This window comes from Conger conger, chromosome 12 (assembly GCF_963514075.1).
Source record: "Conger conger chromosome 12, fConCon1.1, whole genome shotgun sequence".
Classification (NCBI taxonomy): domain Eukaryota; kingdom Metazoa; phylum Chordata; class Actinopteri; order Anguilliformes; family Congridae; genus Conger; species Conger conger.
Genome location: NC_083771.1, coordinates 6182688 through 6202566, shown reverse-complemented (window position 1 = coordinate 6202566; position 19879 = coordinate 6182688). Strand labels below are relative to the sequence as shown.

Below are 19879 nucleotides of genomic sequence, written 5' to 3'. Positions count from 1 at the left end.
TTTATTATTATTATTATACTTCTCCTTTAAAGGAACGTGCCCAACCTCAACCTCTCGTAGACCTGGTAACAATCGAACCAGTTGGAATGTGTATGAGCAGGCGTGTGTTCATATGCCTATGACCCATAGAAATAATATTGTGGAAGCAGCTGTTTCATCCTGCTATGGTCTAAAAAGCACTTTACACAAATTATGGGTTTTCAGAGTTTGGAGTTGATCAGCACTCATGTATAATGCATATTTTTGTCTCCTTTGTCACATGTTGGGATGTAATCTTTTTATTTAATTTAAAGAATATCGCAGCCGTGTCAGTCCCACAAGATAAGGAGATGACATATTAATTCTAATAATCTCATTAATGCCCCTCTTGTCAATCACGGAAAAGAAAATAAGTGTCATTGAAAACCAATTTGTTGCTTTTGATTGGACATTGATACACACAAGCGGCTCATGATTTTCTTATTTTGAGTATCATAAAATACAGGCATCAGCAACTGGAAAGCCTGCACAGCCTACCCCGAGAGAAAGCTTTCAATTCATATCATAAATCATCACTGCTCACTTTTCTCACCATTTCTTGAAGGTGTCATCCTACGGACCTTCCCCAGATAGCTGTGAAATACAACACACTGTACCTGTCAAATGGCACATCATCCCCACCCCTGCATTTGGGAAATTCATGTTTTCAGAATACACTTAATACATATACCATTATACAATATCAGATGTTGTTGACTAATCAGTCTGGATGTCCATCCTTATGGGAAGGGTAAAGTTATACCTTGCAACAGTTCTCCCAAGCAGCTACTTTCCTGATACTGCGAGGTTGGATAGCTATTCATTTCAAAGGTCTCAATGGGTCCATTGCAGGGTGTTTAGCTGGGAGTTTACACCTCAGCTTTTAACTCCTAGACCATAGAACTACATTACAACTGGAACAGCTTTCTGAAGGATTATCTGTGCTGATTGTAATATGGTTCTGTGGTTGAAGGGTATAAACCACAGGTGCCCATTGTGACTATGATACAACCGTCCCTCTCCCTCATTCATACACCATTCTGAATGTGTGCACTCGTGTACAATCACTCACAAAGGACAGTTGCAAAATGGTTCCTTCACAGTTATATTGTTCTCTTTCTGCATGTGCTGTAGGATGGCTTATGTTCTAGTTAGAATAATAAAAAAAACCCCATCATTTTCACTGCCTAAATCGCAAACGGAAATTGATGTGGTATAAACATGCCTCTTGTGGCCAAGTCACAGTTTAACAGAAACTTGTACCTCACAACATTACCTCTAACGGAGTCAAAGTGCCCTTCTGGTCTATGCCCCCAAATCTAGCAGAGATTAAATAGGCAATAAAACTCACTTAGTCTGTCTGAATTGCCATTGATAATGTCCATGGTCAATTTGGATCAATTAGAGACTGGCAGATGTCGAAAAAGTACCTGACCAGAGGGCTAAAGAAACAATCGAATTTCATCAACAAAGGTAATCCAGTTAGGCTAGACCGAGCATGAGTGGTCATGTGCCAGTGCTTTTAAAAGCAGAGAGGATGGGATGACCATATCCAGACAAAGAGTCATAGGAGGAAGAAACCCCAGAAGAATAAGTAAAGATAAGGAGGGAGGAGATTAGCAAGGCCGATAACGCTTAAAGGGGGAAGGCCGAGGACATGAGGGTACTCAACAGAAGCCTCAGTCTGCAGGACATGACGCTGATGTATCTGACCACGCTGGCCACTCTGGTGGTGATCCTCGTGGCTTCCTATCAAGCGGGCAGCTCCCACGGGGCGCACCTACCCTACCACATCCCCCTGGACCCTAAAGGGGACCTGCAGCTGTCCTGGAACATCAGCTACGCCCGGCAGGAGATCTACCTGGAGCTGCAGGTGAGGGACCTGCAAGAGGGGCTCGTTTTCGGCATGTCTGACCGCGGGGAGCTCCTCAATGCCGACCTGCTCGTCCTTTGGAACGATGGACACAAGTCCTACTTTGGGGTGAGTGCCGACTTCACCTCTGTTTGCTTGCATATGACTTGTGCTGCTGAAACCATTCCCCAAGGGAACACTTTACTGGTGGGAAGTTCACACTATACCCACGTCGCAATGTTTTAGATAGGCAGCCATGTCGTATCACGTCATTCTCCATGTCTCACACCCAGATGAGCTCCATTTCATATGCACAAAGCTGTCCAGCGAAAGCTAGAAAACCTAGACCTCATGACAGGGTGGCAGCAATAGCCTGAATAGCCTGGTAAAGGGGATATGACATTTTCAGCCACTGATAATATACCGACCATTGATATAAATAAAAATTGGCAAATCAATTCAGCACAGACATTAGGAAGTACTGTGTGTGGAATAGCTTGCCAGGACATTCGGTGGAGGCAAACACACTGGGGTTTTTTAAGACCAGGCTTGATACGGTGGTAGATACCTTCTAGCTTTAGGCACACTAAGTAGTAGGTACACTTTAGTGGGAGGAAAAGGCGAGTATTGCTGGCTTGTTCTCATCATTATGTTATGTCATGTTATGATATTTTGAGACCATTAAAAATGTGGTTCCGATTTTGAGTAACTGCTGAGTTTTTGTTAAATGCCATTTTATTGCTGTCGATTGATGGCTGAGCAATGGATGATCACGAGACTGTTAGACATGACGACTAACTGGAACTTTTGTGTTTCTTAGCATTCTTGATGTTCGACACAGCGCAAGAATATGATATTTCATCATATCCTTTATACTTATACACAATATTTAAGTGATTGTAATCATCACTTCCTTGCCCAGTATTGCATGAAAAACATTAATGAGACTCCAGAAGTCATCGGATAAGTACTGTACTGTTCAACTGGGCTTGAAATTGGACTCTTTTGGTCCCCTTATTTAGGAACTAATTTAGCTTACAAGACACTGAAGGATCTATTTCGGAACCACATTGTAATTTCTAAGGCATACCAACTGAAAATGGACATAATATACATAATTACCAGCCAAGGATACTCTAAATTTAGTATATATTATAAGAATTACCAATGGTTGCAATGTTAGATTTTTTATATTATATACTGAAGCCCTACACACAAAGCTTGTATAATGTTCCCCATACACAGCTGGACCAAAAATCTGATAGGCATTTATATAGGGTGCTACATGCGTCTGTTGTGGCTAGCCCCATCAGGACTGTCAGTCAGAGAGCCTCACTGGAGGATACTGCCTCTCTGCAGCTGCCCAGGCACAAAGAAAACACGCCAAGCCTCTACATGTATTTTCCAAAGAAAAATCCAGCTTCCAAGGTTTTTGAGAGAATATGCAGCAGTTAGAATGAGTCGTTTCATAAATGCTGAATAAATTCTACATTGACAAATGGCTTTCATACCCTTTTAAAACCCATTTAAAATGAGATTTACACATCATATAAATGTAACATTAATATAATATTGATAAAACAGGGATTTGGTTGCCTTAAGTAAATAAATGAATATATCGGACATATTATGACATGGCACATTATGAAATATGAGCACGGTGAATGTACAAGCACTGTGAACATAAAGAAGAAGAACCACGGACCACGTTTGCAACATCAATTAATCACGTTTTAATCTGAAGGAGCACTTTTAAATAGAAAGCCCTGTTTCTGTGGCACAAGGGGAGATGAAGGTTATGGGCGACAGTTGGGGAAAGCATAATAAGTGCAGAGACGGTGACATTCAAATGCCACAAACAAAAATCAATGATCAACAAACACAAAAATGCAATTAAGGTATCTGTTTCAAGGATTTGCCTTTAAAAATTCACAAGATTTCACTGTTTTTTTTTTTCTTCTTTCAAACCACTGTCATGCAGAATAATAGCAGAATAATAGCAGAATAATAGCAATAACACATTATCTAATGGCCATGCCATGCCAACAGGATTTAAGCGGTCTTCCCCTTTAATTAAATAGATTTTTAACTGGTAACACTGCTGCCAGACTTTTGCTATTGAATGATTTTTCCAGAAATATACCATCAATGGCTTGAACATCCAAGCCATTCATTTTGAGGGGGATAATATAATATTGTGGTTATACCAGCATTGGCAAATTTAAAAAAAAACACACACACACACACACACACACACACACACACACACACACACACACACATATACACACACATACACACACACACACACACACACACACACACACACACATATACACACACATATACACACACATATACACACACACACACACACACACACACACACAGTGTTCATCCTGATTCCCCTCAAAATCACGGGCCTCCTGCCCAAGTCTGAGAAGAGAAACAAACGTCCCGAGCCAAAACCGAAGGCAGCTCCCCCAAAGTTTTTTTTTTTTCCTGCTGAATATTTCACGACTTGCCCCAGGGTGTTCAAACATGCATTATGCATCTGTTTTTACTCCTGACCATTTGCTACTCCTCACTTGAAATGAATCTTGAATGGCTTTGGGCTCTCGTGCACCCAGGAGAAAATCTGCGAGGGAACAAACTAAGTCCCCTAAAAGCCAGGGAGTTCCCCTGTCAGAGCAACAGCACTGTATGTGTCCTTGTGCCCCTGTGCCCTAGTCTGAAGGCTCCAACAGAACCTGATTCATCCAGACAAAGCGGCTCTCCGGAGAGTTTACAGCTGCGTGCCATGGACCCATACACTTAGTCCTGGGCTGTTACAGCAGTCCTGACAGTGTTCAGTAATACTATCCATCAGCATTTACACAGCAGCATACTGATCCCAACAGCCGGGCTGAACTACTGAACTGGCCCAAGGGACTATCCACCTGGGACATACGGGCAGCTACATCACTGCCAATCATTCCTACACAAAACACTGAGGTCAATGCAATCAATTTCCCAAATTAACCACAAATAAAAGCTATTAAAATAATGATTTGTGAAGGCTGTTCTCGCAGCCAGGGCGCTGGTAATCCGAGGATTATCCTCCCCACTGTAAACCTTAATACAGAATGGTTTCACGTGCTCTCTCTAATGCTCTCTAGTAGTGCGTTAATAAAGCTTTCCATATAAAAATGGTTGGCATTTATATAGCGCCTTTATCCAAAGCGCTGTACAATTGATGCTTCTCATTCACCCATTCACACACACACTCACACACCAACGGCGATTGCCTGTCATGCAAGGCACCGACCAGCTCATCAGGAGCATTTAGGGGTTAGGTGTCTTGCTCAGGGACACTTCGACACAGCCCGGGCGGGGGATCGAACCGGCAACCCTCCGACTGCCAGAGGACTGCTCTTACTGCCTGAGCCATGACCTTCATTTTGACCACCAAAAACCGGATGAACTATTTATAATGTCACTCAAATATGCATTGGCATACGGGGAAGCACATAGATATTGCTTCATACCTATATAGAACACTGACATTATTGTCTTTGCAAGCAGCTATGGCGATAAGGAAACTACACATGTCGAGAATTAAGTGCCATAAGCTATTCCATTAATTCAACTATATTCAACTTTGTTTAATTCTTAACTGCTTGTTAACAGCCAGGCTTATACTTGTAAATTAAATATATGTATAGGACAGCATAGACACATAGAATGTCCTAAGATTCCCCAGGGAGGGAGGGTTACAGCTGAAAGGGCAACTTTCCCGGACCGTGAGCGTTGAGATTAGATCTGCCATCTGCTGCCACAAACTGCTTCACCTACCCCTTGCCTCCCCTTTCCCCCTTTTCTAACTAATACACTTTTCCACTGTGGAAGCACCTGAGCATGCCTCTCTTCCACCCCCACTACCCCCCCAGTGCTGGAGTGACCTACCTGCTCCCAACACTAAAAGCTAGCCCGTTTGAGTTTCACCTTAGATTATACCATTTCATTATTGGATTTCACTGATTATACAACCTGGACATGTCCTATGCTTAGCACCCTGTGTCTGACCACAGCAGCTCCTACCAAAAAAGCCTAATGCATCTTATAAATGACCATAATGGACCATAGTACCGCTTGGCAAGGGACCGTTGCTCCTAAGGATCGCCATTAGCCTAACACTGCCCCCTCCCCTCCTGGATGCCTGCCCTTCCCACGCCCCCTGGTGGTGGAGTGATGTTCCCACAGTCGCCAGGGCAACAGAGACCCTGTCCGTATCCTGAAGCAGACTGAGGACCTGCCGCACCACTGAGCCCCTTTAGCTATTCTCATTTCCTTCTCTGAGAGCAATGTGGAGGTACAGATGCGCAAAGATAGGTTAGCTGGCATTTACTGTTGTTTGCAATAATTATTGTTAGTTAGTTCCATTAACTTCACATATGATGATAAAATATGATATTCTTGGTGCACAATTTTTTACACTAATACACACTAATATTTTAAAAATATGTTTATAATAGCTTTGTAAGTCAATCTGAACAAGAGTGTTTGCAAGGTGAATTCATGTAATTATGATATAACGGTCATGTAGACATTATACAGTATACAGCTGAGTATAGCTAAAGAAGGCTCATATTTGGGATGTTTGCCAGGTAGGGTGCAGACTCTACTGCACTGGAATTTCAGAAACTGTGTTCGTATTCCTGTGATATAAATTTGAATGCAAGTTGTCATGGTAATATTATTCTACTTAATGTTACCATGGGTAAATGTGTCTTCCAATTAAATTAAATTAATAAAAACACCTCACCCTTTCTACATTAGTTAGTGAATTTAAGAGAAAATAAATTCACTTTACTAATGTTCATATTAATTGGTCCCTTAACCTCTCACTTGTAAAGTTGCAGACTGAAGCATATTATAGGCCAGTATTGTAGATTATAGTGTTTCAAGAGTCTGATGCGGAATGTGCATTTGTGTTCAGGACGCCTGGATTGACAGCACTGGTCATGTGACCCTGGACAGCCAGCAGGACTACCAGCTGATCGAGGCCCGACACACGCCGGACGGATTCTTCCTCCTCTTCAAGAGGCCCTTCAGCACCTGCGACCCCAGAGACTACGTCATCGAGGTACACTATCAACACAAACAACTTACAGTCTCACTCGCCTGCTCAACCCGTTGTGTTACCACTCTGCACATTGTGTTACCACTGCACGTTGTGTTACCACACTGCACGTTGTGTTACCACACTGCACGTTGTGTCACCACACTGCACGTTGTGTCACCACACTGCACGTTGTGTTACCACACTGCACGTTGTGTTACCACTGCACGTTGTGTTACCACACTGCACGCTGTGTTACCACACTGCACGCTGTGTTACCACACTGCACGTTGTGTTACCACACTGCACGTTGTGTTACCACACTGCACGTTGTGTTACCACTGCAAGTTGTGTCACCACACTGCACGTTGTGTCACCGTGTCTCCAACGTTGCGTGTTGTGTAGGAGGGCGTCTCTAACGTTGCGTGTTGTGTAGGAGGGCGTCTCTAACGTTGCGTGTTGTGTAGGAGGGCGTCTCCAACGTTGCGTGTTGTGTAGGAGGGCGTCTCTAACGTTGCGTGTAGTGTAGGAGGGCGTCTCTAACGTTGCGTGTTGTGTAGGAGGGTGTCTCTAACGTTGCGTATTGTGTAGGAGGGCGTCTCTAACGTTGCGTGTTGTGTAGGAGGGCGTCTCCAACGTTGCGTGTTGTGTAGGAGGGCGTCTCTAACGTTGCATGTAGTGTAGGAGGGCGTCTCTAACGTTGCGTGTTGTGTAGGAGGGTGTCTCTAACGTTGCGTGTTGTGTAGGAGGGTGTCTCTAACGTTGCGTGTTGTGTAGGAGGGCGTCTCTAACGTTGCGTGTAGTGTAGGAGGGCGTCTCTAACGTTGTGTGTTGTGTAGGAGGGTGTCTCTAACGTTGTGTGTTGTGTAGGAGGGTGTCTCTAACGTTGTGTGTTGTGCAGGAGGGCACAGTTCATCTGATTTACGGGATACTGGACAAGCCACTGACCTCACTCCAGCAACTGAACCGTTCCCTGGTGCGCTCTGGAGTGCAGCGAGTCCTTCTCCTCCGGCCGGCGGTCCCCTCCGTCTCGCTGCCCAAGGACGTGCGGACCCTGGAAGTCCTGGCCCCGTCGGTCACCATCCCCGAACAGGAGACCACTTACTGGTGTCATGTTTACCAGCTGCCTCGGGACCTGCCCAAGAACCACATCGTCATGGTAGCCCCCCCGTTTACATTTCAGGATGAATTCTGGTTGTCTTTTGACTCATACATTCAGAAATAACAAAGCATCAAAAATCTGGACCACATTTCTTTCATTTCTCAGAAACCCTTTCAAGAAAATTCCAGTTAGAATCCCATTAGACTGTGAAATAATGTTGTGGGATAATCTTATGAGCATACTTTCTAGTATGAGAATGTATTTATTGTTCCAGGTTTTTACCAAATGTTACTGTACATGCAAACATACTGGGAACATTCCAGGATGGTTAGCATTTAGTCATGACAAACACATAGGATACATGTCAATAACCTAATGTTCTTACAGTTTTTTACTCTTTTGTTGTTACTCTGCACTTAATTATTACATGAGAGCAGTTGATTACACAGGTAACTCACCTCACCTGGTTATCTGGATCTCAACAGGGTGCTGATTTTAAGGTTAAAACAAAAACCATCAGACCCAGTAGCTCTGCAAGGAGACAACCGTTCTCAGACCATTCCTGCAAAGTCTCTTTTGAGGAGACTCAAGAATAATGCTCAAAGGGCATCCAGAAAACTCAAACTGTCAAATTTGGAAAGGATTATCCGGGAATGTTTTGAGAACTGAAAAAGAAATATGTGAAAAATATGTTGGATATGTGAGGCAAGCTGAGCCATTCGGTAACGCCTCGCCTCCCCCTCCATCCAGTGACAGCCTGCGTCGGGACATATGGTGGAGAATCTGGGAAAATACAGAGTGGGGGGCGGCCCACAGGGCTGTCACAAAGGCCATTAAAATGCAGAAAACAGACATGCTACAGTGGAGAATTTGCATACACCGAGTGAAGAAAACGTGTACATTTATGTCAAATGAAATGACATAAGAAAAACAATGGCAACGTTTCTTTTCTGCACAAAGTGCTTTTTAATAAATTATATCAATACACAAACTAGGGCGGCCTGTAGCGTAGTGGTTAAGGTAATTGACTGGGACACGCAAGGTCGGTGGTTCTAATCCCGGTGTAGCCACAATAAAATCCGCCCAGCCGTTGGGCCCTTGAACAAGGCCCTTAACCCTGCATTGATCCAGGGGAGGATTGTCTCCTGCTTAGTCTAATCAACTGTATGTCGCTCTGGATAAGAGCGTCTGCCAAATGCCAATAATGTAATGTAATGTAAAACTAGCACCCTGATTGAAAGTGTGGAGACCATGTTGGTGACCATGGTGACTTCCTCATTGAGAGTAAAAGCTGAACTGTGTCTCCTCAGTACGAGGCTGTAATCACCCCAGGCAATGAGGCGATTGTCCACCACATGGAGGTGTTTGAGTGCGCCCCTCAGCTGGAGACGGTGCCCCAGTACAGCGGTGCCTGCGACTCCAAAATGAAGCCCAGGAACCTCAACTACTGCCGCCATGTGCTGGCTGCCTGGGCCATGGGGGCAGAGGTAAACACACATACCCACTCTCACAGAGCTCCTCACACACATACCCACACTCACAGAGCTCCTCACACACATACCCACTCTCACAGAGCTCCTCACACACATACCCACTCTCACAGAGCTCCTCACACACATACCCACTCTCACAGAGCTCCTCACACACATACCCACACTCACAGAGCTCCTCACACACATACCCACACTCACAGAGCTCCTCACAGAGTTCCTCACACACATACCCACACTCACAGAGCTCCTCACACACATACCCACACTCACAGAGCTCCTCACACATATACCCACACTCACACTGCTGATGGAGCTCCTCACACACATACCCACACTCACAAAGCTCCTCACACACATACCCACTCTCACAAAGCTCCTCACACACATACCCACTCTCACACTGCTGATGGAGCTCCTCACACACATACCCACACTCACAGAGCTCCTCACACACATACCCACACTCACAGAGCTCCTCACACACATACCCACACTCACAAAGCTCCTCACACACATACCCACACTCACAGAGCTCCTCACACACATACCCACACTCACAAAGCTACTCACAGAGCTCCTCACAGAGCTCCTCACACACATACCCACACTCACAGAGCTCCTCACAGAGCTCCTCACACACATACCCACACTCACAGAGCTCCTCACACACATACCCACTCTCACAAAGCTCCTCACACACATACCCACTCTCACAAAGCTCCTCACACACATACCCACTCTCACAAAGCTCCTCACACACATACCCACACTCACAAAGCTCCTCACACACATACCCACACTCACAAAGCTCCTCACACACATACCCACTCTCACACTGCTGATGGAGCTCCTCACACACATACCCACACTCTCAGAGCTCCTCACACACATACCCACACTCACAGAGCTCCTCACACACATACCCACACTCACAGAGCTCCTCAGAGCTCCTCACACACATACCCACACTCACAGAGCTCCTCACACACATACCCACACTCACAGAGCTCCTCACACACATACCCACACTCACACTGCTGATGGAGCTCCTCACACACATACCCACACTCACAGAGCTCCTCACACACATACCCACACTCAGAGCTCCTCACACACATACCCACACTCACACTGCTGATGGAGCTCTTCACACACATACCCACACTCACAGAGCTCCTCAGAGCTCCTCACACACATACCCACACTCACAGAGCTCCTCAGAGCTCCTCACACACATATCCACACTCATAGAGCTCCTCAGAGCTCCTCACACACATACCCACACTCACAGAGCTCCTCAGAGCTCCTCACACACATACCCACACTCACAGAGCTCCTCACACACATACCCACACTCACACTGCTGATGGAGCTCCTCACACACATACCCACACTCACACTGCTGATGGAGCTCCTCACACACATACCCACACTCACAGAGCTCCTCACACACATACCCACACTCGCACTGCTGATGGAGCTCCTCACACACATACCCACACTCACAGAGCTCCTCACGAGTATATACAATACACTTCCCCACCAGACCTGGGCCGAAAAGGACGGCCTGTAGTGTAGTGGTTAAAGGTACATGACTGGGACCCGCAAGGTTGGTTGTTCAATCCCCGGTATACCCACAATAAGCTACGCACAGCGGATTAGACTAAGAGGATTGTCTCCTGCTTAGTCTAATCAACTCTAAGTCGCTTTGGATAAAAGCGTCAGCCAAATGACATGACATGTATTCTGCATTCAAATACTTTTCTGTGCTCAATTGATCTCGCCTGGTGCAATTGAGCCAACCAAGAAGACCAGAAGGAGGGGTTTTGTGATGCAAAATCCAGCTATGGCCAGCTTGAAATACAACGCTTCAGCTGATCAAACCATGTTCAGTGTGGAGCTGGTCAAACTGGTCACCCAGCTACCAGCTGTTTCAAAACCTAGCTTGAGCTGTTTTTTGTTTTTTTCAGGGTTTTAACTTTTTGAGAGTATTTCATAGGTTCAATATAACAGTGAAGCCTATAAAAGTATATGAATCCAAAACAATTACGACTGTTCCCCACTTACTGCCAATTATATTCACATTAACATGGAATCAACGCAGGGTTCAGGAAGAACCATCGTCTGCAGACGAGATAGCCTTCTGTGTTTATAAGTTTCCTCAGGCCTTGGGTTCCATCTTTTACCGCAAAATACTTTTTCTAGTTCCCACCACCAGACTAAATAAATACATCAATCCTCAAGAGCAATGAGACAACAAACACACTGGAAAAACAAAAAAAACGATGATGACGAATCCAATCAGGAGCAGAGTCCTGTTCTCAGAGGCAGTCTATTTTTCACACGACGCCTGCCAGCCTTAGTATAGATGCGAACAGGCTGTGCGCAGCAGAGGCGTCTTGATGGATGAGGATCACAGCCAAGAACTTGTGCTAAACAGGGGGGGACACCAATTGGATTAGCAAAACAGCAGAGCAAATTAAATCATGTGTTGAGCTGGGTGGCAAACATAACTGAAGAGACAAGATTAGGTGGGAAATCTTAATGCATTTTTCATGTTTTATTGTTCTTAAATTTGAAGAGGAATGTGGGGATGATTAAGCCATGAGTATGGAGCTCGGAGGGGAACAGTTATGTAACCCCTCTCCTGATTTCTGCCACAGCGCCAGCTGTCAGGAGAACGCTAGGTGGGTGAGCAGCGTTGACTGGGACCTATCCACTAACAACACGCACCGTTTCATCTCCATGAAAGACATTCTAAAGGTGCTGGAGCAGAAATAGCCACTGCGCCTTGCCTCAGAAAGGAACCTCCAGTACAGTAATTTATGGACTGGAAGGGAATTATAGAGCGTATCCCCCTCCTGCCATGGGCAGAGTCATTTAAATGTTCAGGGCAGAGCCAGTAAACGGAGATCGTAATGTTTACAGCGACTCTCATCCACTGTTTTAACTCAACTGCTCTTAATGTATAAGCATCAACATTTTCATAGCTCAGTGGATAGCCGGACACACACACACGCACACACACACACACACCCACACTCATATCCATGCACACATTACGTACACTCCATAGGCAGACTGGCTGACTGCCACCCGTTTTCGCCCGAAGCGTCTCTTCTGTGATGTCTCTCCCTTCAGTGACGATGACTCACTCGGTGTGGTCCCATGACCAATCATGGCAGTCGCACAGTTTAAGTGTGGGTCTGTGTTGGCAGGCTTTCTACTACCCTCCTGACGCCGGACTGCCTTTCGGGGGTCCAGGGTCCTCCAGATTCCTTCGCCTTGAGGTGCACTATCACAACCCACTGCTCATCGCAGGTACTGTGGCGAATGCAAACGCTTTCCATGAAGTGCGTACAAATACAGTCACTGAGCACTTTATTAGGTATTAGGACTTATTTGTTAGACTTCCACTGCTGTAGCCTATCCACTTAAGAGTTATGATACATTGTGTGTTCAGAGATGCTCTACTGCATACCACTGTTGTAATGCATGGTTATTTATGTTACTGTCATGTTCTGGTCAGCTTTGACCAGTCTGGCCATTCTCCACTTTCCTCTCCCATTAACAAGGCATTTTTGCCCGCAGAACTGCTACTTGTTTTTTGCACAAATCCCTGCAAACTCGGAATCCCAGGGGACAGCAGTTTCTGAGATACACAAACCACCCTGTCTGGCACCATTCCATGGTCAAAGTCACTCTGGTCTGAAAAACAGCTGAACCTCTAGACCAGGGGTATCCAATCTTATCCAGAAAGGGCCGGTGTGTGTGCAGGTTGTTGTTTTAGCACAGTACTAAGACAGCTGATTCTACTCATCAAGGTCTTGATTAAAGACCACGATTAGTTCATTAGTATAATCAGGTGTGTTACTGCTGGGTTAAAACAAAAACCTGCACCCACGCCGGCCCTTTTCGGATAAGATTGGGCACCTCTGCTCTAGACCATGCCTGCAAGCTTTTATGCATTTTGTTGAATAAATATTTGCAAGCTGGTGTACAGGTCTACCTAATAAAGTGCCCGCTGATCACAAAGCCAATTACACTTATCTGGGGTACCACATTGCACATGTGTTGAACATGAATCCTACAGGTCACAGTCTTCACGTATATGTTTCCCCCTCTATAACCTACACCTCCTCCACGCAACTCTGCGGATATCCTCCAGGTCGCCGGGACACGTCCGGGATCCGTCTGTACTACACGCCCACTCTGAGGAAGTACGACGCAGGGATCATGGAGCTGGGCCTGGTCTACACCCCCATCATGGCCATCCCACCCAGGGAAGCACACTTTGAGCTGACAGGATACTGCACTGCCAAGTGTACCCAGACTGTGAGTACCCCTGCTACCATTCCCAACCCTGGAGCAGGAGCACTCCTCACTCCTCCAAACTGCTCGAGAGGCATCGAGTTAAGAACTGAAAATCAGCAACATCCATTCAGAGATCAGACGCACGAGTGGCACTCATGCTGCGTTCATGTTCTTCACGGTAGACGGAAGACGACAAACCGGATAATACTGGACAAGAGCACAAGGGTAAAATGTGATTAGGACGACAAAGAACATTACCCATGGCTCCGGCAGACAGCACTACCGCCTAAGTTTAAAATCATTTAATTTTTACTGTTACAGTCAACAAAATATCAAACAGGATGTGACAAAACACAACACAACAAATGAAATGGAACACAAAAAATATTATAGCATAAAGAGCTATACAAACGCAATGCTCGTTTTCCAATCTATGTTGGTAACTGTCTGTATTATAGTGTAGGGTAATTAATGAGTAACATCACCAGAGAAACATATCTTTTATTTGTTGTCATGGCGTCCTGCCCGTTTTCCCCATACCATCCCAAAAGCGTGGTTCTGCTGTCTAGGGCCTACCGTGATCCATGTGAACACTGCATAACACTGTAGGCCGAGGTTAACAGCAGTAATGCTCGTACAGGACGAGTAAAAACGCTCTCTTCAGTGCTATTACAGTAGGCCGGAAGAGCTGCCTGTTACATACAGTACAGGAATGATGTGCCCAACCCTCTGCCCCTGCCCCTGCCCCAGGCCCTGCCTCGCGGGGGGATCTTCATCTTCGCGTCCCAGCTGCACACACACCTGGCAGGGCGTGGCGTGCGGACCGTGCTGCTGAGAGGGGGTCGGGAGGTGGAGGTCGTGCAGGAGGACAAACACTTCAGCACCCACTACCAGGTACCACTTCAACACCCACTACCAGGTACCACACACCTCTCAGGTACCACACACCTCTCAGGTACCACACCCACTACCAGGTACCACACACCTCTCAGGTACCACACCCACTACCAGGTACCACACACCTCTCAGGTACCACACACCTCTCAGGTACCACACCCACTACCAGGTACCACACACCTCTCAGGTACCACACCCACTACCAGGTACCACACACCTCTCAGGTACCACACACCTCTCAGGTACCACACCCACTACCAGGTACCACACACCTCTCAGGTACCACACCCACTACCAGGTACCACACACCTCTCAGGTACCACACACCTCTCAGGTACCACACACACTACCAGGTACCACACACCTCTCAGGTACCACACCCACTACCAGGTACCACACACCTCTCAGGTACCACACACCTCTCAGGTACCACACACACCTCTCAAGTACCACATACACCTCTCACAGGTACCACTTCAGCACCCACTACCAGGTACCACACACCTCTCAGGTACCACACACACCTCTCACAGGTACCACATCAGCACCCACTACCAGGTACCACACACCTCTCACAGGTACCACACACCTCTCACAGGTACCACACACCTCTCACAGGTACCACACACACCTCTCACAGATACACATACACCTCTCACAGGTACCACTTCAGCACCCACTACCAGGTACCACACACCTCTCAGGTACCACACACACCTCTCACAGGTACCACACACACCTCTCAGGTACCACACACACCTCCTGCCTCTCACAGGTAACACACACACCTCTCACAGGTAACACTTCAGCACCCACTACCAGGTACCACACACCTCTCACAGGTAACACACAGCCCCTGCCTCTACCCAGGAACACATACACCTGTCACGTAACACACACCTCCTGCCTTGGTCTGACAACATGTACGACAAAATTCGCTAAATTAGAAAATTGTTTCTTAATAAAAAAATTTAATGTTGCTAATGAGGTTTGTCATTTCAAGATGTGCCAATGGCGTAAGAAAATGTGACTTTTCCTGCAAACAGTAACTTAGTAACAAGCTAATATTTTCGACTTAAAAAAAACAAAAAAATAAAAACGTATTATGAGACAAAAGCCCTGTTAAGGCAGTATGCAGTATGCCACAAGCAACGTGTCTCATGTGCACCTGCTCACATACTCATTAGCAAATATGAAGTGCTCAGGCTATAATTTTTCTATTTTTTCTCAAATTGAGTGCTGGTGCAATTTGTTGCAGTGTGATTGCAAATGATTGCAGTCTGATTATAAATGACTCAAAGTAAATGAGACACAAACACCAGGAGTCCTGCTGGGTATAAACCTGGCTCGCCTGCATCACAGAGCCTGTAAATAACTCAGACCGGCCCTGCAAACAGAGCTCCACACACACTCATCTACCTCCATAAGCTTGACTGATTCACCAGGAGACAGTCCTTCGTGTGGGCTGCCACAGGCTCCTACAACGGTGGAAAACATGCCTTTGCTTTCGTCCTCAGATAATCCGGACACTAAAGAAGATGGTGAACGTGTTACCTGTAAGTAGCCACTTTCCAATGACCTGTGGTAGCAGGAGGAGACATAGAAGCACTGACCCAATTAGAAACTGCAGTCACTGCAGCAATGGTAAACAATGGTAAACAAGCAAACAAGCCGTTACCACTGTCCTTTTTAGTGTCAGTATGCCTTTCAGCGCACCAGTGCAATACACTGATTGTAATGTTGACGACAGTGACTGACCTTTGAGAAAAAGCTCTACCATCCAAAGTAAAAATAAATACAACACTGCAGTGGTGAGGCATTGGCCTATAGGCCGTCCTAATTGTATGCCATATTCACTGATAACTGTTCATGGCACAGGGTGATGTCCTTCTGACCAGATGTGTGTACAACACTGAGGACAGGAAAACAGCCACTGTGGTGAGTCCCCTGAGCGTACACATACATGCACACACCCCTCGCACACGCACACACGTTTCTGTTTATCCCCCATGTTTAATGACTGCACATGTTCCCCACTCCCAACACTCTGAAAGGAGCATTAGAGAGAGGAGGCTGACAGCTGTGTTGAGTGAAAGCACATCCATGAGAGTGCAGAGATTACAGACCATGGAGACACACACACACTCACTCACTCACTCACACACACACACACACACACAGACCCATGCTCATACACGGATGCACTCATGCACACACAAGTGCACGCAGAGACACACATACATACACATATGCAGACACGCACATACATGCAGAGGCACACTGACAAACACTCACACGACAAACAATGCCAGTACACATCCTTGGAGTGCAGAGATTACAGACCATGGAGACAGAGCACATACCAGCTGAGACCCTCAGACATACAGCTCCAGCTAAGCTTCTGTGCACAACACACACACGGGCGCGTGCACACTCACACGCACACAGACACACAGCTCCAGCAAAGCTGACAGACAATGCCAGTACGCATCCACATTGACATTATCAGCAATGGTCAACTAAAATAACTGCTTTCTGTTAAATAACAGTTTAAAAAAGAAACTGAATTATGTTTTATTAGTCACTACTCCCGTTTTTCCCCGAAGTAAGGAAGTCGTGCAGACGCTCTGTAATCTTTTTAATCCAATAAACACATCATGCAGACGCTCTGCAATCTCTTTAATCCAATAAGCAGATGTAAAGGTCACAAAGAAACGAGAGCGGCCGCTGGTGAACCTCCCGACACTGGCGGGGGACAGGCTAACGCTAGCCTGGTGCAAGCGCTTAGCATACAGGCATACAGGCGTGTTTACAGACGACATGTAGGCTGGGTTTATTCACGGGGGGAAACATGTTCACCCAGCTCAGAAAAGGCTAACACATTAGAGAAGTTAACTGTGTGTTAAGTTGAGCTGAGAGTTGCGAACTGCCGACGGTGCCGTGTTTTGTCAACACAATGCTAATTCGCTAGCAATTCTAACGCAAGGAAACTCAGGCACTGCCGCTGGCGTATCTGTCCACAGGGGGGGTTTGGCATCGAGGAGGAAATGTGCGTAAACTATGTGCACTACTACCCCCGCACTCAGCTGGAGCTGTGCAAGAGCCACGTGGACCCAGAGTACCTGCAGAAGTACTTCAGCTTCATCAACCGGTAAACCGCCCCGCCGCCTGCGCCCCACGCGCTGCGAATATCCCGTTATTTGGGGTGAAAACCGTCCGTGAAAACCATCCGTCCGTCCGTCCCTCTGCCAGGTTCCAGGGACGGGACCCCTGCGACTGTGGGCAGACCAGCGTGACCGAGCGGTTTTACTCCCTGACCTGGGACACCTTCAGCGCAGAGGTGCTGAACTCCCTGTACAACACCGCCCCCATCTCCATGCACTGCAACCAGTCCACAGCCATGCAGTTTCCCGTGAGTTCCCTCGCCATTGGCCCCAGACCCTGGTCAATTCTTCTTAACCATACGAACACGTCCATCCATCCATCCATATTTTAACCCGTTTATCCTGAACAGGGTAACAGGGGGGCTGGAGCCTATCCCAGCATACATTGGGCGAAAGGCAGGAATACACCCTGGACAGGTCACCAGTCCATCGCAGGGCACACACACCATTCACTCACACATTCATACCTACGGGCAATTTAGACTCTCCAATCAGCCTAACCTGCATGTCTTTGGACTGTGGGACGAAACTGGAATACCTGGAGGAAACCCACACAAACACGGGGAGAACATGCAAACTCCACACAGAGGCCCTGGCCGACTGGGATTCCATACGAACACGTATATATTCAAAATAAGGTTATCAAATTGTAACACTTGTGTATTTTCACTTCAAAGTTTTTCCATAACTTTCCCGGAAAACAAGACTTTGCTAAATTTGTGTACCAGCGGGCATGTATGTCAATCAAATATGTCAATTTTCTGTTCCCCATTATATCGCGGAAGCTAGTGCAGCTCTAACCTCCGGGGGGAAGAGAGATTTGAGATCTCAGCACCTGCACCCAGCAGTAGCTCTGGCCTGCGTCTGAACACTGGCTGTGTTTCACTGTCTCCTGCAGGGGGACTGGCAGAGGCAGGAGCTTCCCCAGGTCACGTCTCAGCTCCAGAGGCCTCCGTACCCCTGTGAGAGCGGCAGGGGTCCTGCGGCCCGGTCCGATTCGCCCACCGAGGTGTGGCCTGACAGCAGGGCCTGAGGCCCCACCCACAGTACCAGAGTCCCCACCCACAGTACCAGAGTCCCACCCACAGTACCAGAGTCCCCACCCACAGTACCAGAGTCCCCACCCACAGTACCAGAGTCCCCACCCACAGTACCAGAGTCCCACCCACAGTACCAGAGTCCCACCCACAGTACCAGAGTCCCACCCACAGTACCAGAGTCCCCACCCACAGTACCAGAGTCCCACCCACAGTACCAGAGTCCCACCCACAGTACCAGAGTCCCCACCCACAGTACCAGAGTCCCACCCACAGTACCAGAGTCCCACCCACAGTACCAGAGTCCCCACCCACAGGACCAGAGTCCCACCCACAGTACCAGAGTCCCACCCACAGTACCAGAGTCCCCACCCACAGTACCAGAGTCCCCACCCACAGTACCAGAGTCCCACCCACAGTACCAGAGTCCCACCCACAGTACCAGAGTCCCCACCCACAGTACCAGAGTCCCCACCCACAGTACCAGAGTCCCCACCCACAGTACCAGAGTCCCACCCACAGTACCAGAGTCCCCACCCACAGTACCAGAGTCCCACCCACATGACATGAGTCCCCACCCACAGTACCAGAGTCCCCACCCACAGTACCAGAGTCCCACCCACAGTACCAGAGTCCCCACCCACAGTACCAGAGTCCCACCCACAGTACCAGAGTCCCACCCACAGTACCAGAGTCCCACCCACAGTACCAGAGTCCCACCCACAGTACCAGAGTCCCCACCCACAGTACCAGAGTCCCCACCCACAGTACCAGAGTCCCACCCACAGTACCAGAGTCCCACCCACAGTACCAGAGTCCCCACCCACAGTACCAGAGTCCCACCCACATGACATGAGTCCCCACCCACAGTACCAGAGTCCCACCCACAGTACATGAGTCC

At 47.2% G+C, this 19879-nt stretch overlaps 1 protein-coding gene across 1 annotated transcript; it reads left to right on the top strand.

The window, feature by feature from the left end:
• Positions 1-1608: 1608 nt before the first annotated feature.
• On the top strand, positions 1609-19001 carry dbh (dopamine beta-hydroxylase (dopamine beta-monooxygenase)). The gene is made up of 12 exons (XM_061215620.1): positions 1609-1999; positions 6849-6995; positions 7873-8130; positions 9384-9560; positions 12785-12887; positions 13735-13901; positions 14631-14774; positions 16295-16333; positions 16656-16715; positions 17801-17928; positions 18030-18189; positions 18840-19001. Exons 1-12 carry the CDS (start codon positions 1676-1678, stop codon positions 18972-18974), a joined length of 1842 nt encoding a protein of 613 aa, XP_061071604.1. The 5' UTR covers positions 1609-1675; the 3' UTR covers positions 18975-19001.
• Positions 19002-19879: the final 878 nt, after the last annotated feature.

Bases quoted from the DNA above. Each gene is read 5' to 3' on its own strand.
- dbh (XM_061215620.1), top strand. From the start codon at position 1,676: ATGAGGGTACTCAACAGAAGCCTCAGTCTGCAGGACATGACGCTGATG. The intron at 12,888-13,734 runs GTACTGTGGCGA...GATATCCTCCAG, and splicing joins CAACCCACTGCTCATCGCAG to GTCGCCGGGACACGTCCGGG. The intron at 16,716-17,800 runs GTGAGTCCCCTG...ATCTGTCCACAG, and splicing joins ACAGGAAAACAGCCACTGTG to GGGGGGTTTGGCATCGAGGA.